At 38.9% G+C, this 26717-nt stretch overlaps 1 protein-coding gene across 1 annotated transcript in view; it reads left to right on the top strand.

Annotated features, from left to right (window-relative positions):
• Positions 1–26717, top strand: part of NCKAP5 (NCK associated protein 5) — a 388365-nt gene that overhangs the window by 245006 nt on the left and 116642 nt on the right. The window contains exons 6-7 of the mRNA XM_067299354.1: positions 2268–2358; positions 17318–17467. Of these exons, the coding sequence (XP_067155455.1) occupies positions 2268–2358; positions 17318–17467 (241 nt within the window). The remainder of the gene's footprint in view (positions 1–2267; positions 2359–17317; positions 17468–26717) is intronic.

Genomic DNA, 26717 nt, shown 5'->3' with positions numbered 1-26717 from the left:
TAATATCCAGCTAGACTATATTTTCATTAAAGTATTAGACCTAAATTGGAAAACTCTCATTGATTTCAGCGAAAGTTGAATCTATCCTTTCTCTAATTTTTACTTGTTTATTCATTTGGAAGAACTTTATGTAGGACTAGAATGAGAATTGTGTATGCATATATAAAACACAGTGATTTAAAATAAGAACCCTACTACATTATTAACTTAAAAATTAAATGATGAACATGTTATGAAAGGAAATCTTTCAGTGAGGACTGTACAGGAATTTATATTATGAACCAAAATGATTTGTTCTTTTGTGTAGAAGGGATCTGATTAAGGTCAGCCCATGAGCAGAAATGGTTTCAATCTGAAACTGAAAAACTGTGCACCACTGTCTGCACTAGAGATTAGTGCTGGCTTATTTTTATTCACATTTGGTCAACAGATGGTCCAACTATTCTGTGAGCATTCTGGCAATGTAGAAGTCTGCACATCAATGACAAAAAAAAAAAATATGAATAAGTAAAATGTCAGTGGGCATCTGAATAAAATGAATGCCTCACAATGTCAGCTTCTTGAAAAGGAGTGTAGCTGGCTGACTTGAAAGGAGAAGACCTAGTAAAACATAGTATTATTTCTAAATGAGCCACTACCAGCCATTCTGGTAAGACTGAAAGAACAGAAAGACTACGAGGTGTTTGTAACTTATATACAAGATAGTGTGACTGGCCTTTGGCCAGAGCAGTTAGCTAATATTTGCTGTCTTGCTGTCTTGCTACCTCAGAAATAAAAGTTTTGGTATGATATGAATAGTTCTTTTGCCCAATTCCATTTGCAAAGAAGAGCACACAGAAGTCATGTTTGCCTAAACACAACAGAATAAGCAACAGCAGGCAGTGTCTGGTGTGGTCTCCCGAGGAATTCTGGCTCTCTTTTCAGGGCTGCAGGTTTCATACACAGCATGTCAGGCAATACTGGTGTAAAGCATTCCTCTTGCTCTCCTGCCTTTGTGCAACCCGCACACGTATGCCATAGCGTTTTTCCCTTCTCCAGCCCCTGCTCCAGCTGGGCTGTTCTGTATCAAGGAATTGAGACAGTCTAAAAGTAAAGAACGTAAAAAACTAAAGTGCAGGTGAGAAATTTCAGTGGTGGGGGCGTATCAGTTGGACTCCATTCCTCAAGTCAAACTCACCAAAGTGTTGCCACAGCAAGAAGCAGCTGCAAAGGCGTGAGAAAGCGGGTGAAGACTGCGGGTGTGGGAGGACCTTTGCTGTAGTTGGCCCTCAGAGATTTGTGTGTGAAGCCCAGCTTCTCTGCTGCTGTAGCCCTCATTGCTTCTCTGCTTTCTGCTCCCATTCTTCCTCCTGTCCGTGCTTGCAGAGCTGAAACCAGCTATAGTCCTGGACTGTTTATTTGGAGTCAGTCTCAGTGATATCCCCAAAGCCCGTATGATTTACCTTCTTGTGGAGTTGAATGGGACCCGTGTTTTGGGTGGTGGCCCCCGTTGTCCACCCTACGGTGTGCCGGGACACAGCCCCTCATTCAGTGTCACCTCTGCTTGGGAGGGTTGGCGTTATTACCCATTCTACCGTGGCTGATGAATGCCCATAGATCAAAGACGCTTTTGATGGTATCCACTAGCACTTTTTGAAATGAGAGTACCAACCTTACTTCTTTTGCTGAAGTTGGTGATGTTTTCCTGAGCTGCTCGTACCAGGCTCTGCTCTGTGCTTGCTTTTTGCATCCCTTTGAAAGGGCAAAGAGAGGGTGAATGCATTCAGCAGCTGTGTCTTCATAAACAAATGTCCTGGCACATGCTGCTGCACCTGTAACAGAGAGAGCAAATACAAGCAATGTATGTGACAGTCTGTCTAAATTGCACAAAATTGACAATTGACTATAAATATAGCAGCTTTGGGGGGAAATCTGACTGATTTTGTTCCTAACTGACAGTAATTTTCTCGTGCTGTTTGGTTACAGTGTTGACAAGGTGCTGTTTTTTGCTGGCACTTCTTTTTAATTTTTGTAACGGAGCTATGGTAGGATTTTAACAATTACACCTAATTACTGTGCATATTCAAAAGATAAAAGAGTGCCCTTAATGTGTTATTCATAACATGAAGTATGAGAACATTACAAGGCCAGGATTTCCTTTAAATATTAATTTCATGGTAGCCAGTAAAATGATGCATTAGGCTCTTGTAAAGAACAAAAACACTGAATGCAAGTCTTAAAAATTTTTTTTGCATGCAGTTGACTTTTATAATATTTTCCTTCTCTAGAATGGAGGAGACGGTGAGAAATCTACTACAGCACCAAGGATCCCCGGGCCAGAACGGAGAAGGAACTGTCAGTATCATGAAGGTGTATCAGGTATTAGTGACTTGTTACCTCTTTTTTTTATTAATCACGTACTTATTAGGCATGAGATTTCCAGGTCAACTGCGTAGTTTCTTCTCGCTACTTGTGGCAGGTGTCCGTTATCAGTCCTTCTTGGGGTAGAGGGAGAGTGTCTAAGAGCAGAATCTTGGAGAACAAAGATTTTAGAGGTTTTGGAAGGGATCCAGGGTTGTTTATACTGTTCATGGGAAAGGAGGGTGATACTGCAGTTTACCTTTTCCTACCATACCACTCTTTCCTGGAAGTAGTGAGCCTGGGATGTTGGAAGACCCTTTTTAGTCTCTGGAAGCAGGAACATCCCACTTAATCAGATATTCTGCAAATTAATTTAAGAAAAAAAGCTTAATGAAGTCAATCTTATGCTGTAGGTTTTTAAACAGAATCAAGCATTTCTTGTAAAGATATTTAAAATGCTGAAATAAAATAGTGAGATCTGGACTAGGTTGTAATCCTTCAGATATAACACACTTTTCAAAAAGAGTGGGTACGTTAGTTCTTTCTTGCAGCTGATTGACCAAAAATAGAGCCAGGTAGCTAAACAAAAATATATATTAAAGAGTATTTGCCACTGTAATTGAATTTTCAATTTAAGCTTGGATTGAACAGAAAAAAGTCTTTCAGATTAAACTTCCAAAGTAATCAATTTTTCTTTTTAAAATGATAGCCTGGAAAATTTAATTTCAGGTCAAATTAAACTTTCTGTTGAACTCATAATGAAATACTGTGCTTTCAGAAACTTGTAATAAAAGCATCCATATTTTACTCACCACTCATTTGTGTTGCAAATATGAGAGTCGGTTCACTCTTCTTGGTTCAGAGTTTAAATCCATACTTCCTATTCACTCCAGCTGCCATGCAGTGGGTATTCTTAAGTGGGCTTGGCTTTAGTCTCTACTTTGAGTCTTCTCCTTATCTATTGATCAAGAGACAGCCAAAATAATTTTGTCACCTGGTTTTCTGTATCCTAGCTTACCTTGGAAACCAGTTAGGTGGTACCACAGTTAGGTTTTAGTTTGTTTGGCTTTTGTTGTTGCATTTTTCAGTGAGAAAGACAAAAAGAGTATTTTGGTTTCAGTCAAACTGGGGTTTGGGTGGGTTTTTTCCCCCCTTTTGGCCATTAGAGGAAAAAAAACCCCTCAGTTATCTGATCTTCCTGAAATTTGAAGTTTCATGTGCTGCTCTCCTGGAGGGGAGATAATCTGCTCATTCCGGTATGAGTGCTTGCTTATTTTTTCCTCCATGTTCTATTTGCATCATGATTTTTGAAAACCTGGAGAATTTCTTTTTTTGTTTGAGGCCGTATCCGACATAGGCATTTGTTCTCTCCTGCCAGCCAGTAGAATGGGAACCATGGTGTATTTAGCTCTTAGGTTTATTTTCTGTCCAACAGAAGAACGAGGTCATTCTACCCAATTGATGATAACAACAACAACAATTCTTTTGTTTCTCTTGAGCTCTAGAAAATAGCCCTCTCCACCTAGCAAGCTGCTCTTTAATGCTTTCACAGAATCACAGAATCATAGAACGATTGAGATTGGAAGGGACCTCTGGAGATCATCTAGTCCAACCCTCCTGCTCAAGCAGGGTCACCTAGAGCATGTTGCCCAGGATTGTGTGCAGACAGCTTTTGAATATCTCCAAGGATGGAGACTCCACAACCTCTCTGGGCAACCTGTTCCAGTGCTCTGTTACCCTCACAGTAAAGAAGTTTTTCCTCATGTTCAGACCTTCCTGTGTTTCAGTTGGTGCCTGTTGCCTCGCGTCCTGTCCCTGGGCACCACTGAGAAGAGTCTGGCCCCATCCTCTCTACATCCTCCCTTCAGATACTTATAAAGATTGATAAGATTCCCCCCCCCTCAGTCTTTTCTTCTCCAGGCTGAACAGTCCCAGCTCTTCCAGCCTTTCCTCATATGAGAGATGCTCCAGTCCCTTAATCATCTTAGTAGCCCTCTGCTGTACTCGCTCCGGTAGCTCCATGTCTCTCTTGTATTGGGGAGCCCAGAACTGGACACTACTCCAGATGCGGCTTCTCCAGAGTTAGAGGGGGAGGATCACCTCCCTTGACCTGCTGGCAACACTCTTCCTGATGCACCCCAGGATACCATTCTTGGCTGCAAGGGCACATTGGTGGCTCATGGTCAGCTTGTCCACCAGCACTCCCAGGTCCTTCTCCACAGAGCTGCTTTCCAGCATGTCAGCTCCTAGACTGTACTGGTGCATGGGGGGTGCAGGACCTTGCACTTGCCTTTGTTGAACTTCATGAGGTTCCTCTCTGCCCACCTCTCCAGCCTGTCGAGGTCCCTCTGAATGGCAGCACAGCCCTCTGGTGTGTCGGCCACTCCTCCCAGTTTGGTATCATCAGCAAACTTGCTGAGGGTGCACTCTGTCCGTTAATTGTTTTCCTTTTTCTTTCTGGACGTAGGATTCAGTTCCAATCTGCTAGCTGATACGCAGGGCTCTGGGTTAATTCTCAGAACCTGAGCCTAGTTTTTGGACAGACTGAAGCCACCTCTGTCCCAGGACCTTAAAGGGCCCGTGTACCTGTTACTCTAGGGTTATTTTTAGTCTTGTACTCCACGTTGCATAACAGCTTCCTTCTCTTCCTCTTCTTTTCTTGTTCTGAGGAAAGTTTTACTGCTTATTTTAATTTCTCTCATTAGATCAAGGTGAGCTTGTTTTGGTATTTTTTTTAGCAATTTTCATTTCCTCCTGGAAAATCCTTACTGCCAAGATGCAATTTTCTTTGCTTATCAATTTATTTTTTTCCATTCCTAATTTTTGACTCGGAAGCAATGTTTTTCCTTTCCTGAAGGAATAGCTACTCTCCTGCATCATATACCAGTCTGTGATGGGTAAAATAGGTCAAAAATACAGAACATTTCCATGAACATTGTGTTTATTCTGAATGTCTCTTTGATTCATTCATCCTCACACCCCTTTTGTTCACTTTTTATGACAAGCTTTTGAACAGTTTTTTTTTTCCTTGAAATTTTATGGAATGGCTCTATTCACATGCAAAGCATGGCATTCCTGCCCTCATATGGATATCTGGTATGCAGGCCACAGATGGGTTCACATCATGTATGTTTGTTACTTAGTCAGGCAGTACAAACCGTGCAGTGTGATTTAGGCGACAACCACATGTAATGACAAAAGCTGGTACCTCAAGGCCTCATCAAAACAAATAGTTGGCAAAGAATCTGTGTTCTGAAATGTTCACAGAAGTATTTGAACGTTGGAAAACATTAATAAAGCATTAATGTATGAATAATGAATGTGTTAATGAAAACAACTGTGCAGAAATAATGGACAAACATATCTGAATGTTGGCAAGAGGCACCAATATTGCAGGAGGAACATTTCATTTGTAACATTCTAAATGCTTTCAGACAGTGTTTTGACATGTATCAGGCTAATTCACAAATGGGAAGAGCACTTGAAGGTACAACCTAAGTAACCTAGGTTCTTTACACCCTGATGTATTCAGCTGTTCAGGAACATGATAACCATATTATCATCCTGTGTTTGGAAGTGAAGTATAGGTGTGAGCTGAGCTGTGAAAAAAGGTTTTATATGAATTCCGAGTGACGTTTGTGTAAAAACTTATTGAATGTATAAATACTACCATTGTTTTGAAAGCCATTCTCTACAATCAAGCAGTTACCTTGCACACTGTATACATACATACTGATACATACCTCTTAAGGTATGATCAGTACTCAGTGCAGCAGAGTATCGGAGTTCACTGCTGAGTTTCACAACCACATGTTTTAGAACAAATGAGGACATGTATTAAGAGATCTCCAGTGTGGACATGAATCCCATATTCTCTGACACCGTGATAGATTAGTTTTGGTATGTGAAGCCTGTTCAAATTAATATATGAATAGTGATAAAAGGTACTTCTGTGCAGTAAACACTCTTGATCTATTGGCCATTGTCTATGCATTTGTTTTTTTGCAAATCTAATTGTTGTTCTGGGATATATGAAATTGAGTTCTTATTGTAACATCAGTATGCCTAACTGCAGAATAAATATTATTGCTAATGAATATTAAATGTTGCATAGGGGTCATGTTAGAAAAATAGTAGTAAGATAGCACCCAGAGCATGCAGTATTATTGCAATACTGTTTTAGGTCTTGTCAGGATTCTCACCTGAAGCAAAACAACCTAACCCTTTCCAGAGAGCTAACTGCCTTATGGGAATTTAATTTGCTGGACTTGCAGATGGATGAAGTAATTTCTTTAGGGTAAATGAATTTAGAAGCGGGTTTGCAATACAATTCTCCACAGTTTATAATACATGCATTTTACTTAATAATAACTGAGGGAAGATTTATAGTGAATACTCACATAAATATAGAAAGAACATGTGTGATTTAAATTGCTTTGAATCATCATACTTGTTGCTTAAAAGTTTTCTTGGCTAAAAGTCTCTAGTGTATCAGAGCTTTTACAATGTTTTGAAGAGGCATTACCCACGTAAAAGAAAGACCATGAGAGGCTAAACCAACCATTAATTACATTAATGTTATTGTCATTAGAGTTACAAATACTTTATCTAAGAGGGAAAGTCATCCCCAGAGGTGACTGTGAGCAGTGCTCGAACCCAAGAGGTTAAAACAAGGACTCTGCAAGAACTTTGCTTTCTAGGTTTGTTCTTGTGATCTGGATGTCTGCAACCTCGAGTCTGTCTGTCTTCCCTACTTGATCGTGTTACTGGGTGATTCCATAGAGTGGAACGTGATTACAAATCACTCAAATTAAGTCTTTCAGGTTTTCTTTGAACTCTGAACTCCTTTTGACTTTATCTGTCAGTGTACATTGATCAAAATAGAAGAGGAAGAGAGTTTGTTGTAAGTTTACAGTTTGTTATAATTCTGAAATTGTCAATAAGTGCACCAGAGCTCCAGACAGACGAATTCCAGGTACATCAGAAAGGAAAGATGATCTGATATTTAAAGCACTGTGTTTGGGAGACTATGTTTTGATTCTACAAACTTCTCAATTTTCTTGGACAAATTCACTTTATCTGTCCATCTCTGACCTTTGCCTATAAATGGAAGGTAACAGTGTATCATTTCGTCTCAGGCACGTTTAGTGTCATCAGTGTATACGGCTGCTCATCCTGTGGTAACAGGAACATTTATAAGTACTGAGATGGATAATAAATAGATTTTTAAAAAAAGGTATTTTGTATTTTCTTGTAAACTTGGAGAAAGGCTTATTTCCCCCAAAGAGTGTACTTAGCATATGAACATTTTTAATAGACAAGGAATCAATTTTAGACTGGAACTTGGACAGTCTTCAAGTAATATTAAAAAATGTGGAAGTGGGTTTTTGCTGTTGGGAGTTTGTTACATGGATCCATATGAAAAACTTAGGGAAATAAGAAATCGTGATGCCTGGTGGTTCAAGCTTTCCAGAGCCCCAGCTGCGCTTCCTGGAAACTTGCTCTCCAAATGGACTCTGCTTTGGTGACCATGTGCAGTTGGTTTGCTCAGCAGTGTCTATTGGAACCAAAATCCTGGGTTTTACACAGCTGGAAATCCACCACCGTCTAAGGGAGCAGGCCAGTCATCCCTCCACTTCCATGCTCGTACAGAGCGTCTCCAGCTGATCGGTTTTCACCAGTCAGTTTGTGCATTTCAGGTGACGTTGTTGGCCAGAGCAATACAACTTTTTGTGTACGTGCTCTGTGAGACTCAAATGTGGGACAGTTGTTGTGACTGTCATTTCTAATTTGCACAGCCATCAGTGTTAATAGCTCTCTCATGAAAATAAAAACCGTGTCTGTTGGTAGTATAATTTTATCTTCTTAACACAAAATTATACAGGCTTAATGTTCAGGCCACTGATATATAACAATTCTGGTTTATAGATGGGACATTGCCAGAAGTCTTGATAGAAAAAAAAATCGATTTTTTTCTGGTTTAGACTTCACAGGTGGATGACATAAAGGTGCCTGGAAAACAGATCATGCAGAAGTGACCGTGGGACTGGATAGCTCAACTGGAAAAAAAGGCATTAGTTGAACTACTGTAGCTGGTATCCACTTTAGGGATTTTTAAATGCTATCTCCTAATGTAGAAATAGGAAAGGTATCCTTAAAATTAAACTTGTATCTCCGGATTGGAGGTGCACACAGGGGACTGCAGCAGCCCGGCTTCCTGGGCTGCTGGGCAACGTCGAGCAGTTTCGTGTCTCCCAGAGAAAGACGAAAGAGGAGCCACACGGTTTTTCTGTAGAGAGAAGTCCATGGCTAGCTCTGTAGTAACTAATTCCTTATGGATTTTCTTCTGGCAGCTTTCCACGTGTGTGTAAAGATTCTGTTAAATATTTGTTCCAATATTTAACTAAACTGAGATTGGGTTCTTCCCCCCAGAGGAGAGTGATGGTGCTCCTCGGACACTGTTCAAAATTACAGTTTTGTTGCAGGGAACATGTGCGCAAGTAATTTCCCACTTTATTGTTTGCTTGTAATACAGTAACAAAGCATTGGGGTTATGTTTAGTGCAACAAAGTCTCACAGCTAAAATGTGCCTGTTTCTCAGAAAACAACTGTTTTTTCGTTCCCAGAATCTCCTATCTATCTATAGTAACAAGTGATGAGGGTTCAGAATGATTTGCTACACTACTATATATTATACTGATTTGACTTCTACCTTTAGATTTTCCTCTGAAATATAGAGTATCTATCTTTTGCTGTATCTTTCTTCTAGATCTTTCTTTTGGAAAGAATCCATAAAAATCCTCCCATATACGTTGCTTGAACCCTATACACATGAAACAGGCAGAAGAGAAATGCGGAGGCATTCTTCCAAAAGGCGATGTGGTTCACAGCCTGACTGATGCATGTCATCCTAATGCACACAGGACCTTCCCATTTACACACAGCAGGTTGTCTACAGCCTTAATCTCGACCTTAGTGGTGTTCTCATGGTTGCTTTGTTTCTAAATCAGGGGATGTATCTGAACGAAAAGAGTACGGCGCTAACATGCCTATGCTTGGGAGTCCGAAGAGACCAGAAAAACCTCCTGGAATTTATAGCAACTATCAGTTTTAAGATAATCTATCTGCTGCTTGGAGCAAAGCCAGGATCCATGTGCGTGAAGGCCAACTTGTTGCTCTTTATCTGCATGTGTTGCTTTAGCAGATCGAATCAGGGCCGCTGGCAGCCGGGCTGTGCTGGCATGGAGGCCGAGGGCAATCGCGGCTTTGGCTGCGTGAGCAAACAAGCCTGCAGGGCTGCTGAGACGCGCTTGTGATGGGACCGCTGTCGCTTCCAGCCCAGCTCCGTTGTCATCTCCCATCCGGCAGCTGCCTTCGGAGCTCCCAGGGCTGTAGGGTGTCCCCTGGCTCTTGACCAAAAGAAGGTTTTTAATAAGGGGATCTTGGGTGCCCCTAGCCTCTCCGGATGCCTGTCAGGATCCAAAGGTGCTTGGTTGACCTTACACTGCGTTGCCCGTCCTGGGCTCGTGTGGAAGAGGGATCCGACCAGGCAGGAGAGTCTAGCAAATAAACAAACATCTTTATTGAGACCTCCCCTGTATAACTCTTTCCATTATCTAAGTGAGTGCAATAAATAACAAATAATAAAACCCATTTGCTGCAATCAGTTTTTTTAGTGACAGAGTTCGGACAGAAAAGCTGAACAAACAATTTGCACTCCTTAGTATAGGCTGGATCTTGCGTATGGCCAAGTCACTCTCCCTCCCACATCTCCATAAAAGATACTGCTCACTCTGTATTTCAGACTGTGATTCATTTATGTTTGCAATCCAGCAGTAAGCAATACTGATTTTAAAATTTAAAAATTAACAAATTAATCTGTTCAGCTCTTTGCTTGTATTCTCAGCAAAAGAGGAATTTATGAGGTATTCACCAATATTTTCTCTTTGACGGTTATTTTAAAGGAAGAACCCACTTGTCAGTATACCACTGTATTTATTCTGGAAAGAATCTGCATTATTGATCAAGAAAAGTAATTCTTTTCATTTTGGTTTAATATATTTAATATAAACTATAATGACATTTGAAAAGCTGGATTTTTTGATCTAAAGCAGAATGGTTATTTTTTTCTGTAAAGATGCTTTCCAAGCTTGTCTTGTAGGTTGTCTTGAGAAGATTGTGAGACAAACCACCTGTTCCCTGGCATCAGCAAAAAGTTACATGGTTATGTAATAAAACTTGTTTTTTTGTCCAGATCCCACAGGTAACTTTTTAGGTCAGCCTCTGTACTAGTGAGAACTAGTCAGTTAATGTGTTACCATTATACAAGAATACTAGTTAATGCTTGTCTTCAGGTAGGTTCTTTAGAGCTTCTTTGGGTCATTCCCTAAAGAAAAAATGTGTAGAAAAGTGGGTCAACAAGTGTAAGTGCTTAGGAGACTTTACCATGGCATAAAAAAATCCACTCCAAGTTTTCCATCTCATTAAATAGAAATTTGGCCTTCATCCAAATAGTGAAAAGACATTATTAAAAAAAAAGAAAAGCAAAAGGGTTGCAAAGGGAAGAAAAATTGGCTTTGTAGCAATTTAAATCTGGAGTAATGCCTTAATTGCCATTACATAAAATTTACCCAGTTTAATTGACAGAGGAATTTGGCTTGTTTGTACTTCAGTCAAAAGTAGATATTTTCATACTGTCACTTGAGTCAAGTGTAGTTACTCTAATACTTGCAAACCCCTTCAGGAAATTTAAATGCTGTATGTAGATTTCCTGGGAGGAAAGATAATTGCTTTAAGTATAGTACTATGATGAACCAATTTATAATAGAATATCTGCATAAAAAAATCACACTGCATTGTTCTTCCCATAGCATCATATATACACGTGTGAAGAAACAGTTTAGCTGTTAGAATAACCTTTTTCCCCAAGTATCATTGCTATTGAACATAGCTGGTCTTCCATTTTGTAAAGGCAAAATAGGATAACAAACATGATGAGCTACTGCCACGCTGCCCTGCCATCAAGCCCGAAATGTGACTTGAAGGATTCACCTCCACAACTGACAGGCTTGGATTTAGCTTCTGACAGCTGAAGTGACAGTGGTGAGGATGCTGTTTATAATGTGAATATCCCGTCGCTATAGGCGGGATGGTGTCAACAGCTAGATTTGGCCACCAGGTTAGGGTAGTCCGCTTGGACGCCAAGGTCTAAATTTCAGCTCATGACCTGAAGACAAGAAACTCCATCTACTCTTTCTGATCTAATAAGCTCATCACATCTGGTAAGACATCTAATACCAATTAGTCTTAGTTGGTTTTTTTTTTTTTGTATTTCATTTCACTGTGAAGGTTTTCTTCTTTTACAGTCCCTTCAGATTTGAACGTTTTCAAAAGAAATATATTTTCCTGATACATGAAAAGGCATTAAAAGCACCGTCATGAAATTTATTAACGTAATTGCGAAAGTGTTCAACGGGGTGATAGTCTGGAATATTGAGGCATGTGCTGAGTGAAGAGTGATACATAGAAGATTTAGATTGATATGCGAGTGGTTGTAGGTTCATATTAGAGACATAAAGAAAGCACTTTATTCTTTTATCCATCACACATATTTAATCTAGGGAATTTTACTGCTCAGTCTGTTCACTTTGTAAGTCAAATCCAGAGATGAAAAAGAAGAATTTTATATATTTTACCTTAAAACAGTAATGTTAAACTGTGAACAGTTTGGGATGTTTCTGTAAAATTTTGTGATATATGTGCATCCCTTTTTCTTCCTTCAGCTTTGGTCAGCTTGTTCTGAACAAAAGCCGTCAGCTACACAAAAAATATATTATTATTGTATTTGCTGATGTGCTATCTAGAGCTAAGCTATATTTTAGTCTATTCTATTGGGAGAAAATAAAACAAGAGGACACAGCTGAATACATAATTTTCAAATCAAGGTAAAAACAGAAGTTATATTTGTAGCCTTCTACTGAGAGATCATTTAGATTGCATTATTAAGTCCTCTGTAACCTCCTTTGGATTCTAATTTGATCGCTCAGTTATTTTTTCCAGACCTGGGTCACAGAGTTTAATAAATTGAAAGGATTCCCATTACCAAATAAAGAGAACTAAAAAAAAAGACCTGAGGGAACAGGCAAATTGATGTCACAGTGACATCACTGACTACTGCTGTACAAAGCATCTTGCAGGAAACAGTTTGTGAATTCATCCGTCTTTCCTGGCATTGCTCTGAATTAACCTGCAAGCATCTTATACAGTTCAGGTTTTGCTGTGTGAAGTAAGTTGCAAAGCATATCAGAAGATACTGCAAAATTTCAAAGGGCATATTAAAGAGGGATTAAGGCACAGTAAACAAGTGTTAATTTTGATTAAAGAAAAAAAGATCATGGTCGGGGGGAGAAAGGGAGCAAGGTGCCATTGGAAAACAATTTGCATCTTACTGGAATATTAAGGAGGTAGTACTTGGAGCAATTGCTGCCTTTTCTCAGCTCATATTAAGCTAGGTGTGCGTAGCTTGGGGCTGTTTTTCATGAAAGTGCAAAGAAGCTCACGCACAGTTTTTATCTACATCAACGATCTGAAGATGCTCATTTCATCTAGCGCACTCACAGTGAAGAATAGTGCTCAACTCCAGGAGGTCTGCAGAGGCAATAGCATTGAAAGTACATCATCTAAGAATACATCAAGACTACAGAATGGCCTTGCACGGAACAACACTCAGGATTTATTATTCCATAAACAATTCTATATAAGTTTTTGTAAATTGCAGTTTGAGTACGGAGGTTAAGAGAATGCCTTCAAAACAGTAGAAAAGAATGGTAGAAGTGAAAGGATATACCTGGATCATCAAATCTGGTCACTGAAACCTAAGATAACTATGCACTTGATGTCTGATTCAGAAAGTCCTGTGGAAGCTTCTGAGACATTTTCATGGAAGGTGCTAAATGTTCTGAGCAGTTTCATTAGCTCACTTAGGAGGGGTTGAATATTGGTGGGAATCTTGGACCACTGTTACCATTGCCGCTATATACTATGTGTTAGTAACTACATTTTGAAAGATTTTGAGTTTTTTTCCTCAAGTCAGTGGTTATGAGCCATCAAAAGCAATACTTTGTTATGTGTCCTACCTACATTTTATTCCTGGATTAAATGCATGTTTGAAGTGTGCTATTTGGAAAAAATGCATCTGTGAGTCTCAAAAGAATATGAATTTTTAACTGCTATAATATCATTGTCTCTAGTTAATTTCAAGGGTTTAAAAATTAAAGGAAATGCAGAAAAATTTGAACTCAGGCATCATAATCTGACACCCCAAATTGGAATAGTTTGTGACTGAGGGATCTGTCTGAAACAGTTCACCTCTCTGGAGAATTTGTGTTAATCACATGAAAATGATCGTTAGCTTCTATGAGTAAAGATGTCAATTGTAATTATTATTTATCGGTTTCCAGACCAGCAACTTATCAAACGCTCATGGAGAAAGTCAGCATTTCAAGGATCTTGGTCTTTTTTTATTTGTCTTTGGTTCAAGCAGAATTTTGTCACGTTACCTTCAGAAAGCATGCAGTTTATCATCAGACTGGAGAATCACAGAATAATTTAGGTTGAAAAGAACCTCTGGAGGTCATCTAGTCCAAACTCCTACTCAAAGCTGACCCAGTTATATCGGGGTTATATTATGTTACATTATTATAGCCACCTGTCAAGTGTTGTTTTGAATATCTCCAAGGGTTCAAAGATTCAAGAACCTCTCTGGTTAGTGTTTGGTGCAAGTTTGTCCCATGGACGTCTGTCCGCTGGTGGACTGCGTTAATGATTTCTGTTTTCTTAAAAGATTCTGGCTTGTGCAGATAGTTCCTGGATTGTAAAATCTCAAATAAGTTAAAATTGGAACATGGGTTCCCTGGAGGATGATATGATCATTTCATATCATTTATTTGTACAGTTTCTACCAGAGAAGAGCCCTTGTTCAAATTAATGCCTACTGTAATAAAGATTAGAAATGAAAATCTAGGATACTCTTGCAAACTACCTTTTTTTTCCTGACACTTACTCTTCTTGGTTTAAAATTTTTTAGTTACAAAGTGAAACGTTTTAAAGCAAGCTCGTTCTTTCCAAATATTTTTTGTGAGTGTATTTAATTCCTAGAAAGCATCCTAAGAAAGCAGAAAGGGCAGAGAGCAGGCAAGCCATGGTATTACCGATAAAACTGTATAAAGTGCATTCATTTGTGAAATAATAGTGGTTATACGAAATAGCTGGCTAAACGCCCCTTTCACGCCTGCGTGTTTCTCGGCAAGGCGAGCGATATGGGAGGAGAGACGGTGACCTTGGCGCACTGTTACCGAAGCTGTGTCCAGAGCGTCAGCCCTTTGCCTGTCCTGGGGTGATGGAGGATGTAGTTTCCAGAATAAGCAGTTTGGTGTCCTTTATCTTCTTGAAAGCTTCCATATGATCTTTCCTCTGGCTGTAGTTATTCCCTGTATTTATACTCAAGTTTGGAAACACTTTCTTGTTCAGTATTCTCGAAATTGGGCTTGGGCAGCGGGAAGACTGGCTTTATATGTGCAGCTATATTCATACATATTCAGGGTAAATTATCATTTGGATTTTTAAGTGAATTTCCTGCTCTCTTAATTTATTGTTCTTATTTATATTCCTTAGTGGACAGAGGGAGTGTTATGCTGCCCCCTCCTCCTTTATCCAGCTGTAAGCCAGCTTTGTGATGAGTTGCAGCCAGGTCATTGCGTTGCACGGCTTCGTAGATCCGTGTCGTCAGTGATTTACGTCCTCCCAGTGAGCCCCGCGAGCTCGCCATCGCCCCGCGGCGGGGGCTGTTTTCAGCTGCTGTTTGCCATTGGCTGCAGGGCCTGCGGAGTTGGGTCAAAGGGCTCATCAACCGTATGCTATTTCTGTGTTTTATAGAACAAACTGAGTGTGTAGAAACAACGGGCAGCGTACGATGTCATTTTAGGTTTGCAAAATACTGTTTCTTTCAGAAAAGCAATGAGAGTTTAAACCAGCTCAGAAAAGCCTACCCAGTGTGGGACTTGATGACAAGTTTCTCATTAATTTCAGTGGGAGTGGGGCTACAGTGAGCAGCAAAGTCCTAGTTTCCTTTTAATAAGATTTGAATATTTAATTTTTGTGTTTTCTCTCTGTCTACCCAAGGTGTTAGAGACGTAGGTGAGCCTTTCCAGCAGGAAAGGTGCCGCTGTGTGGGTGTGGAGGTGTTCTTCCCGTTAGCACATCTAATTCACGTCTCTCTATCTCCTGAGAACAGTTGTCTGTGTTTGAATTACATCAGAGGCACCTGTGTTTAATAAAAAAGAAAAAAAATGCTTTTTTGAGTTGATCAGTATGTTTTACATGAATGTACTCATCAGGGCAGCTTGAAGGGAGAATAGTTTAATGGCTCTTTCATGGACATTTGATCATTGCACCAGCAAGTAGCAAGTAAGAAGCAAACCTAATATATTTATGGTTCCTATATGACCAGGATAACACTAATGCTGGAACCTGATGGATTGGCTCTTTGAAGTCTAAGTTTTGAGGCTCAGAATGAGATTTGTGCCTCATGGTTTGGGTAAGAGTATTCAGTGATTAAGGCCACAGCTGATAAACTTAATCCTTGATTAAAGTTTTAGCATGGTAATAGTCACTTTCTAAGCTAGTTAATTTTTTAGAAAGACATTGTTAGGAATGTGATTCACAGTGTTGATTTTTAATTCGGTTGTATTTCTGGGTTTTAATTAAGGAAACGTTCTGCTGTTAACTCTCAAAGAGTTATCACATATTTGCAGAGTTACTCATGCTGGATCAGTTCTTCATGAAATACATACTTTTACGCTTAGAGTTCGCGTTGTGTATTATGTATGGGAAGTACTTCTCAGGGTATAGATTAACGCGAAGATCATAGAAGTATGTGCCTGTGTATATGTACATATGAACTATCAAGAAGGCTCACGAAAAAACTAAATGTTCATTACAGACCTCTCTAGATTTGTGACAGTGCCCTTTATTTAATATTGATTTACCTTCTGTTTTTCAACCTTAACTTCTCATTGGTTGCCACACTGTATCTGCCTATAGAAAACATGGTTTCCAGGATAGAGACTATTTACCTTGTGTTGCGCTCAAGTGATAATTCATGCTGTCTTTCTATGCAGTTGTTCCCTTTTTTCCCCTTTTGCTTGTCCTTTTATGCAATATTTTACAGTGCCTGTTTGTACTCTTGATGTTTTGCTCGCTCTATCTCACCGTCTCTCCCAACATAGGACTTGGACACACAACTAATGCAGTTAATAGGACTCAGTGTTCAAACCTGTGATTTTTATAGGCCTCTTGTAAAACGCAGCAGCCATAGCCCACTTGGCATGACCTAATAACAACCTAATCTGACTGACTTGTAATAAATAGATTGGGGCACTTCTGCAAATTTTGCTGTCACTTTGAGTGTCCTTAGTTATATATTAGTGTGGATCTTAAATCGGTAAGTGGTATACTTCCTCAGGTAGCAGCTTGGTTTTCAGCCTGTTCTTTAGTAATTCAAATATTAGCTCTAGATGAAGAAGGGTGAAATACAGTAGACATAAACATATGTTAACTTTTCCTGGATAAATTGCTTTTTATCTCAGTGGCAGAACATTTTCAGTAAAAGCTGGTAAGCTCGATTCGGATTGCTACTTTTAAAGAAAATGCAAGTTATTTTATTAACAAAAATGATGAGTTCCACGTTTTTTAAATCTTAAGTAGACATAGCAGTTCAGTTGTGCATACGCTTTTGCAGAATTAGCATGGCAGCATGTTTAACAGACCCTTCATTACTCCATTTATTTAGTACTCTAATTATGTAAGTAGCAACTTGCTCTGTCTTTTTTTCATTCATATACAAGGGAAACTTGAAGACATTTGCATAGTTAACTTCATTTTCACCTGTGAGTAATGACATTTAAAAAAATCATTTCAGGAAAAGCTGTCAGAAGACAGTAGGAAATGTAAAGAAGGTATGGAAAAAATTCACGTGGCAGTAGATGAAGATTCAAGAAGTGAAAACAGCAGTACTGAAGAGGAAAAAGAAAAGACAAAATTGCTGTTAGAGCGTTTGAAGGCTCTGGAGGTAAGAAGTAAAACAGTTTTATACATAAAGTCCTCCCCCTACCCTGTTCTTTTATTGGCGCTGAATCACCATGCAGTATAACTCTTATCTTTCACAGTTCACCTGTACTCAATGTTACAGAGTTTTTTTGTTTTTTTATTTCAATTCACTTAAAAAAGAACTTCGTAGATAATTTTAATTTAGTCCAGACTATTTAAAAAGAACTTGTTTTTACTGGTTTTGTTTCCGTTATTAATAGTGTAAGACTAATAGCACAGGTGGTTTAACAGCTATCATAAAACCATTATTGCCTCATTGTAGTTTATTGCTGAACTTGTAGTCACTGGACTGTTTGCCTGAAGTCTCAGTTCTTCTACGGGTCTTTTCACTGCTAGGTTATGGAAAATCTGTTTCTTTGTAGACCACATGGAGAGCTGCATGCATGCTACATTTTGAATTTTGGGGGGGAAAATTAGGATTTACAAAATACTCCATCTTACGATAGTTCCCAACTTCTAGAATCCAGGATTGTAAACATTCCTATAGAAAAGGTGTTAAGGTTTTTATAGGTAGTCATGGACAAGGTGCAAGTAAGATTGTAACTGCTCCAAATAGATGTATATATTTAATATATTTATATGTATATACACATATTTTTATATATATGCACACTTACTTTGTGCTTCCTGTAGCATGGTTTTCAATGTGTATAAAAAAATTAAGCCTGTGCATATTTTAATATAATTTTGTTCTAGTACAAAGACACAATTTGAACTTCTTATCAAGTGTTTGCTCCATTCTCTTCTGTACAAGTCCATATGTTTTGTTGTCCATATGGGTAAGTGAATGCCTGAGAATGACCTTAGTGGCATTTTGCCTAAGTGGGGTCTGAGTAAACAGAGACTTCATCACTGGGCCTAGAGATTTTTGGTTAACAGTGAAGGGGTTGTTAATTTCTTTTGAGTCATAATTTTTAGTTTGTATTGTACTCTGGTCACATTAAAACTCTGGATTTGTGTTCTTGAGGACTTTGTTAAAGGGAAAGCATGACCAGTTATAACCATGTTCTAATCAAAATACAGAGTCTAAAATCTGAAATGTGTAGGCAATCTTTGTAAAAAAAAATTTCTTTAAAGTCTTGGACAAATGTCTATAAAATAAACATCTTAAATATTAACTAACATTAATTCTGCATAGAAGAAATAGAATATCCACATGATATGAAATTACCAAGGTCCATAAAACTCTAGTAAGTGCTGCAGTTTACTATAATCTTGCTTTATCTGACAATGGAGCATGACTTGAGGTTCCTTACGGTCTTTTCTGTCCAAATATGCATGATTTGTGTTTCCTTGGCCTTGCTCTTAATCACTCTACATGACAGTTTCAGTTCTTTATGTCCTCGCAGTTGATAAGAAGTGGTTCAATAATCTCACAACCTTTTATCGGTTATGGCCAATTGCCTAGATATATAGCGTAACGTTATGGACAGACAGAATCTAGTTCTGGAAGATCGGTGGATAGGTCCCCTCACTGATGTCAGCGTTGTGCCGTAGCTTGCTAAAAAACACATATTAGTGAATGCCAATGCTTGAGGAATTAATCTACATAAAGTCTAAGGAACTATCAAAGAAGAAAAAATGAATTGCAGGACCAACATTAATTGTGACCTAAGACAGTTAAAACAACGTGTTGTTAACTGTGTGTCTTTTATGTTACATATTCTTGCCCTTGTTTTTTTTCTCTTGAAGGATATAAATTGTAATGTCAAAGGCTCTATGGTTTATTAATTAAGAGACATACTTTTTTTAAGCTATATATAATTAGCAGTTCTAATCCTTCAGTATTTGCAGAGCAATTACGCTAAATATTTCATTAGTCTATATAAAAAGGAACAAAAATAGCTATTTGTTGATTCCTCTGTTGTGGGTGTCAGAATCTTTAATCTTATTTACATGATTAGATTTTATTGTCTCATACACAGTTAATAAAATCTGCAAGGCTAATAAAGTACTTAGTAAAGTTGGTCCTCCATCTGTGCACTCTGGAATCTTAAAACTGCCTATAAACAGAACCTACTAAAAGTAATATTCCTGTTTTCAAAATGTGGGACCTAATCTGTTAATACCTTCTAATGCAATTAAATGAATATCTGAACCCTTTAGAAATCTTTGAATATGTCTTCATAGCACTTTGGGTTTTTTTTATTCATTTATTTTGGTTTTGCTGTACATCTAGTAAGTGTAGCTCATGCTAGGATTTCGCCGGATCTGTGAGGAGCATTGTAAAATTGTTCCATCCTTCTTTCCTACCGTTATTCATTGTCCTGTTGCTGGGGTGTCCTCCTCCTGAAATGAGAGAATGTTTATGTAAATAAATAAATGTGTGCATACAACCACACACACACACACACATATCTATATGTATATATACGTGTAGATATATAGGTATATGTTTAGGTGTGTATATATATAGTGTTCGTCTAGGGAATAATTTGAGCAAGTGGCATAATGTTTTTGTTATATAAATATTCAGATGCAGCAATTAAGGTTTTTTTTTCTGGTTAGTACTTTCAGCTGGTCACATCCGAAAAATAGATTGGCTGAGTATGGACTAAGTTTCAAGGGGATGAAGTACCGAAGGAGAAAAGCTATACACCAGCACAGGGATAAATGGATAGTTTAGTCAATATAATGGTTTATTTCGTTTGTTTTCTTTTTAATATATATGAAAAAGTTCCTGTTCTATACAGCATATAAGTTCTTTCTGCCCTTCTTTGGGTACTACCATGGTAGTACATGGTCCTAGCATGAGTGGTAGTTTTCTTCAGGAATTTCTGGCAAAGCAAGGGAAACTGTAGTCATCTTGCACTCTCTGATATTGACTGGCAAATTATCAACTCTAAGCAAAAAAGGCTTCATTTTTGAGAAGACTTTCTTTAAATGGCTTCCAAATCAGTGGAGTCATACTTAACATTTCTTTTGTTTTCTTATGTTTGAGTGCTGTCAAATGTATTGCCAAGTAAATGTCTGTAATATTACTTAGGTTTTATTAACTTCTATTTAACCTAGAAATGTTCTCACTGAACAATACAAATCAGTGTAATAAAGCATCTTTGTAGTGAGCCTAGCTGAAAGCTATCATGTGCTTTGATAAGAAATATATATTCTCTCATTTGCTCCCTTTGCCTATAATCCTTTTATATTCTTTATCACTTACAGCAAATTCTGTTTCTGCTCTACTGACTGGTAAATACCATATGTTTCTATGAACAGATAAACAGATGAAAACAGATAAAAAATGAAACTGATAACAAATAACAAATGGTTCATCCCATCTTATATCCCATTACATGTACTTGAAATTAATTGTGATTTCTTGGATATCAAAAGCCCTTTGTGCCTTCAGCATTTTTAGTTGGCTGCTCAGGAAAGGCTACTTAATTTACTTCAGCAGTTGTGACCAGATGTCTTAACCCTTACAAACCAAAAAAAATTCTCTGATAACTTCTCTGTGTTTAGAGCTCTGCAAAGGAAGGAAATACTAATGAAATACAGTGAATAAAAACTCATGTTGTCAGTATTAACTGTTTGTTAGAATTTCATTTTCTTACATGCTTTCCTCACCAGAAGAATTGCAATTTTTTTTTTTTGAAAATGGTAGCCAGAAATGTACAAAAAATGTAATTTATTCTGGACATCCATTAACCCCTGTACAGCTATTTCAGGTATATATAGGCATATATACAACTACATTAAAACAATGTTATATTTCTGAAGCCAAACGTGTAAATTGGCCATTTTTCATAAAAGCTTAATTTGCCCTCCTGGGTATGTGAGGTTTTACATGGACTCTCAGTGCAAGATTGTGTACTATTTCTTTCACTGTGACACAGACTTTGTGCAGCAAGAACAGTTTACCCAGTCACAGTGCACAGAAGAAAACTTTGGGAATATTTTACATTTGAAATACAACGTGCATAATTGCAAGTGACTTAAACTGATCCACTGAGTTAGTGTCAGTTCTCATCTAAGCATGTCTGTAAAAGCCATAGTTACTTTGATTTGAAAAATTTAATCAATGATAAATACCGTGTCAGCTTTGAAGGCTTATTAAAGTCTGTTATTTGCACAGACGTTTATGCAGTGAGGATAATTCAGCTTGAATTAGCTATGTCTGTCTGTATTAAATGTTCCAGCTCTTCCAGGTTTTCTTCTTTGCAGTTGCAGCATTTTGCAACGTTCTTAGAAAGTATTTGCTTTTGGTTGGTGATGAGGAAAGTAAGTTGAGCAGGGCTGCTCTGAAGGAAGTAACCAGAGGGGTTAATGAGGACTCGCTGGGAAGACACTCAGCTTTGTCAGTCAAAACAGATTCTGTAAGATATACAAATCTGTGTGTGTGTGGTGTTACCTCCTTCCACGTGCCACAGCGTGTCCTCTGTTCCCCTAAAATAAATACCAGTCGGAGCAGAGATGGGATGAAGATTCAAGACGCCTTGGTTCAGTTCCTGTCTTTGCTGCAGATGTCCTGCACCCTCTACAAATCATTTCAAGTTTGTTGTGCCTCAGTAGCACATCTGTAGCCTGGTGAAGAGCTAGAACATGGCATGGAGTCAAATACCTTGGGCTGGCAGGCTTCCTCTGGTCCCTGCCGTCCAGAGGTACTCGTGTACTTCCACTGGGAGACATGGGGCTGGAAACAGTGGAGAAGAGAGGGCCCCAGTGCCCTGCATTAGTCTGTTAGGATAACTTATTTTACACATGAAGCAAAGAGGAAAACAGATTACGGAAGAGAAGTGGAATTAAGGTTGAGATTGTAGATGAGTCTATCCAGCTCTTAGGTGCCCAGCTACCACACATGAGGAACATCTAGATTATGAGGACCATCTAGGTCCCTCCTGCAGGAAAAATGCATCTGAATTGCCCCTGTTCCCTCCAGCCCTCTTTCTGTGCCGGCTCGCCTGCAAACATAGGCGGAGGACTGACGCCCTGCCCGCGCTTCTGAGGAACCTGCGTCCCTTTCTCCCGGCGATGGCCAGGAGCACAGCTTTCGCCTGACCAGCGTGCAGCCTGCTCCTTGCCAGGCACCTGCCCGTGGAGTGTGTGGCAGGAGCGAGCGCGTACCTGGCTTCGGACAAGATGCTCATCTGCTGTGCGATGAGGGGTGCCTGCGTTTTGGATAGTCCATCTTTTCGCAAGTGTCCATTCTGTTTCCCGACTGCCGGTACCCGCCTCGTGGCACCGACGTCCTGTCCCACTCGCCGCGGCACGGGAGCAATGTGCCATCACCTCCTTACCAGGAATTCATGAATTTTAGCTCAGTGGGGGCGATCCCACTCTTCAGAAGAGATTATTTGCCTACCTTTGCCAGCGATTGGGCACTGCTAACGCTGTCCTAAAAGCGCAGCGTGTACGTTTTGAGGAAAACGAGCGTTGTGGAGAAGGAAGCGGTGCCCTGGCTTGCCGCATGGCCCTCCTTCCCTCCCCGCAGCTCTGCAGCGCGCGTGGGCTCCAGCCACCTGGAAAACTGAGGATTGAAGGCTGCTCACAACCTTGCATTTTTGCACCAAATAGCAAGCCACTGGGGTAGCATTAATTTGTAACCTTGAAGTTATCAAATGAAAAGCCTAATTCATGTGTGAAAATCTCATTGCTTGCGGGTGAGTGAGACTCAATGAAAGTTGCAGTAAACTGAGCGACAGTAGAAGCAATAGCTGCTGGGGAAGAGTCACACAACTGCTCTCCGTCTAATTACAGAACTTTGCCCTCTTGCCCTTTGCGATTCATCATGGAAAGATGTGTTTTGTTTAAATAAATTAAGCTTTTGGGAGAAAACTCACTTAGGATAATAAGTTAAATGTTCAAATGTATTAGAGGGGTAATTTCCCTTGTACCATCACCATTAAACAGATGAGGAAGTGTGTCAGATGTTTCCCATATTATGTTTTTATTACCCTGTAGAGAGAGAAAGAGAGACACGATTTCAATGAACTATAAGATAAAAAAGAGATGTTAGAAGGGTGCTCATTTCCTTTGGGTGAATTGAGAAGTCAGCTTCATTTTGAGGGGACCTTTCTGATGGTTTCTGTTTTGCTCTTACATGGTTTTGCTTCTTTTTTTTTTTAACATTTTCCATGTACTACGGTGTAAATGGATAAGAAAATTAATAATTAAATTATTTTTCATGGAAAGAAGCATACAGCATCCGTGGGCAAGGAATCTGTTTCTGAAAATGCTTAGGAGGAAAAATCTTTTGTTCATTGGAAGTCAGCTGCTTTGTTTTGGTTTATGGGAAATTTCAATCACTTTAGGTAGATGTATAGAAAAATCACGAAACTGTTTTAAACATTTTTTGGCAATGTTTTAAATATTTTGTGGCAACTAATCTTCTTCCAGCCAGTGCCTTTAATCTGATTTAGCCAGAAGCCTGTCCTTGGCCCAATACCTTGGCCATTCACATAACTAGATTCATTATGCTGATCAGTCACCAAAGGCCAACCTACTTAATCCTAATTATTGGATTCTTTTAAATCTTCTTTTCTGTAGGAGACTTACATAATTGGTTTTCTGAACTGTGGCTAAGAACTATTTATATATATATATATATATATATTTTTATATATATATATATATATATGTGTGTGTGTGTGTGTGTGTTGGTTTTTTTTAATATAGCCAGGGATAGGAAGATGGGGCCGGAAAGTCTTATTTCCAAAGTTATCCAGTGGCTGCTGATGAATCAGCATTGACTCACATCACTGATTTCAAAATCAGCCCAGTTTATTCCAGTCATTTCAGAGCTCCTTGCTGATAATGGTATTGGCAAACTGTTTTAGCTTTCCAAGAACTGAATAAACTTTTAAATTAAAACCAAATAGTACTATTGTGCTGAATGTATTCTATAACCTGTTGATGCTTTAACTCTTCTAGTGTAGGTCTTCTGTAGCTCAGTTGCTCCTAGTCTTTTAGAAGCAAGTTTCATGGCTGCTGCCTTTTTCTCCTTACCTTTGTGCTCTAGCATGCCTTTCCGTTTGCCATCTGTCCTCACCCACGCCTGCAGCTGTGTCTTTGGATGCACCTCCTTCCCAGATGCTTGTACCTTCCCTCTTGCCAGCTCCTGCCCTCCTACTGCTCAGCTCTTCCTCCCCTGCTTCCTCATCCTTCCTGCATACTGCAGAAGAGTGTGTTAACCTGGGTTTCTCCGTCATTGGCACAGATACTGAATTGCTTTCAAAGTTGATGCACCTCAACTTTGGGATGTTAGTAGAAAATGAGGTCTTCATATAGAATGAAAACATCTTTTGGGCAGACTGGTTAAATTCAAAGTTTGTGTGAGTACTAGAGAGAAGAGAATGTACTTCTCACAGATACTGAAAGTGCTGAGAACCTAAAGGAACTTTTTTATTTCCTCTCTCCCTTTTACACTCTTATCTAAGCCAGACAAAATTCTTGGCAGTTTTTTTAAATCATGCAAAAAATAAAGGTGATCTAGTACGGATATGAATTTACACAGGGATGTTGAAAATAGCTCTGCCCACTGTACGCAGGAAGAGCTGTTCAGATTTGCTCTCTTTTTCCCTGCTTCCCTTGTTGCTTTCATTAGAGAGAGACTGGTGATCCCCTAACAGGTCCGTCTCCTGCGGTAGTGTAGGGATTTAACAGAAATACATCTATACGTTAAGCCATTGCCTCCATGGCTGATGGAGGAGGAGAGTGCGCTCATGTTTTAGTCCCGGCTATGCATACCAGTATTTTCTGACTATTTAGTTTGGTGATTGCTTGAAATACTTGGTTTGCAAAATCAACCGTGGTGCCTCCTGGGAGCTTTGGTCCAAGTGACATATGGTATGCTCCCATGAAGAACCCCAGCAGTGGTTCAGAAGTTAATTGGTTTGGGTTTGGTCACAACACACACAAATTCTGAGTTTTTGGCACATGGTGAAAAAGGTAAAAACTCTCAGATCAACTCTCTACTTTCTGTTATGAAATGGTCATCTGTCAAAGTTTGCTAATTCAGTCAGCTGGGCAACAGACCATTCACTAAATGGTGTTCCTATTTTGTAATTTCAAAACTGTATTTAATTTTTTTAAGTGTGACATCATTTCATATCCCATCAGCCATTTGTTTAAGGGGAATTTTGGTGCATATCAGAATTTTTTCCATCGGGCTGCTCATGCAGTTAATTTAGGTTTTAATAAAGGTTATTAGCTTACTAATCCTGAGTCAGATATTTCAGCACTTTTGTCACACACAACAGTCCACCTGGGTGAGGTGCAAAGCACACCGGAAAGACAGAGTGGGTAACTTCTGCTGTTCCTTATTTGTACCTACTCAAGGTAGCTTGACAGAAGACGTCATTTTCTGGCATCAGGGAATTCAACTTTTTCCAGGTGAAATAAACTTCTTTCTTACAAGTAATTTTTAATTCACATAATATTTTAGTTGAGATACTGTTTAGAAGATCCTTTAGTTTAGCTATAGTTTTCACTTGTTGTCTAAGTTATGGTGCATGCACTCGTGAGAATTATAGGTAAACTTTAGGATCTTCAAGATACTATATTGAGCACTAGATTTTTTACAGAAGAATAAACAGAAGAGAGATAAACATTTAAATGTCAGTTTTAGCACAGCCAAACATTTGGTTGTAATTTTTGTAAAAATATAAATAAAGATTTTTCTGTGATATTTCAAAGTCCAGTACAGTGGCTTTTTCTTACAGTTCTTTCTCTGTGCTACTTCCTTGGCTGACATAACAAATACTCTTTAAATAGTTCAAAGTATTGAATATGGCTATAAGAATAATGATTTGGTGCCAGAAGGTCTGAGCAATAGGTGTAGTCTGTGGAGAAAAGGTAAGCCACAGAAGTCAAGGAAAATTATCTTGCTTTTATTAAACCTGTCAGATATTCTCTATTGAAATAAATGTTAACCATGTTCTGCAAAAAGTCCGTGCGAGGTTGTAGTGAATCTGATATTTCAGACCGACTTTTATAATTTAAATAATGGTAGTTTTTTTCCGTGCCCATGTCTCCATGCATAGTGCCTTTCTGCACGTAATCAGCAGGTAATGTAACTTACCTTTTTTAGCAATCAGGCGGGTGATACAATTGAAAATGCACTCTCCTTACTGAACGAAATGAGATTTTCCAACCGTATGCTATACATCTAGGTGACTGTGTTTATCCCAACACATCTATCATTGCAAAGAGCGAAACTCAGTAGTTTTTTAAAATAGTTTCTATCAGATACGCACCCTGGGAATGGTTCTCCA

This window comes from Apteryx mantelli, chromosome 6 (assembly GCF_036417845.1).
Source record: "Apteryx mantelli isolate bAptMan1 chromosome 6, bAptMan1.hap1, whole genome shotgun sequence".
Lineage (NCBI taxonomy): Eukaryota > Metazoa > Chordata > Aves > Apterygiformes > Apterygidae > Apteryx > Apteryx mantelli.
Note: the sequence above shows the minus strand (reverse complement) of the source record. Positions and strands in the feature narration are given on the sequence as shown.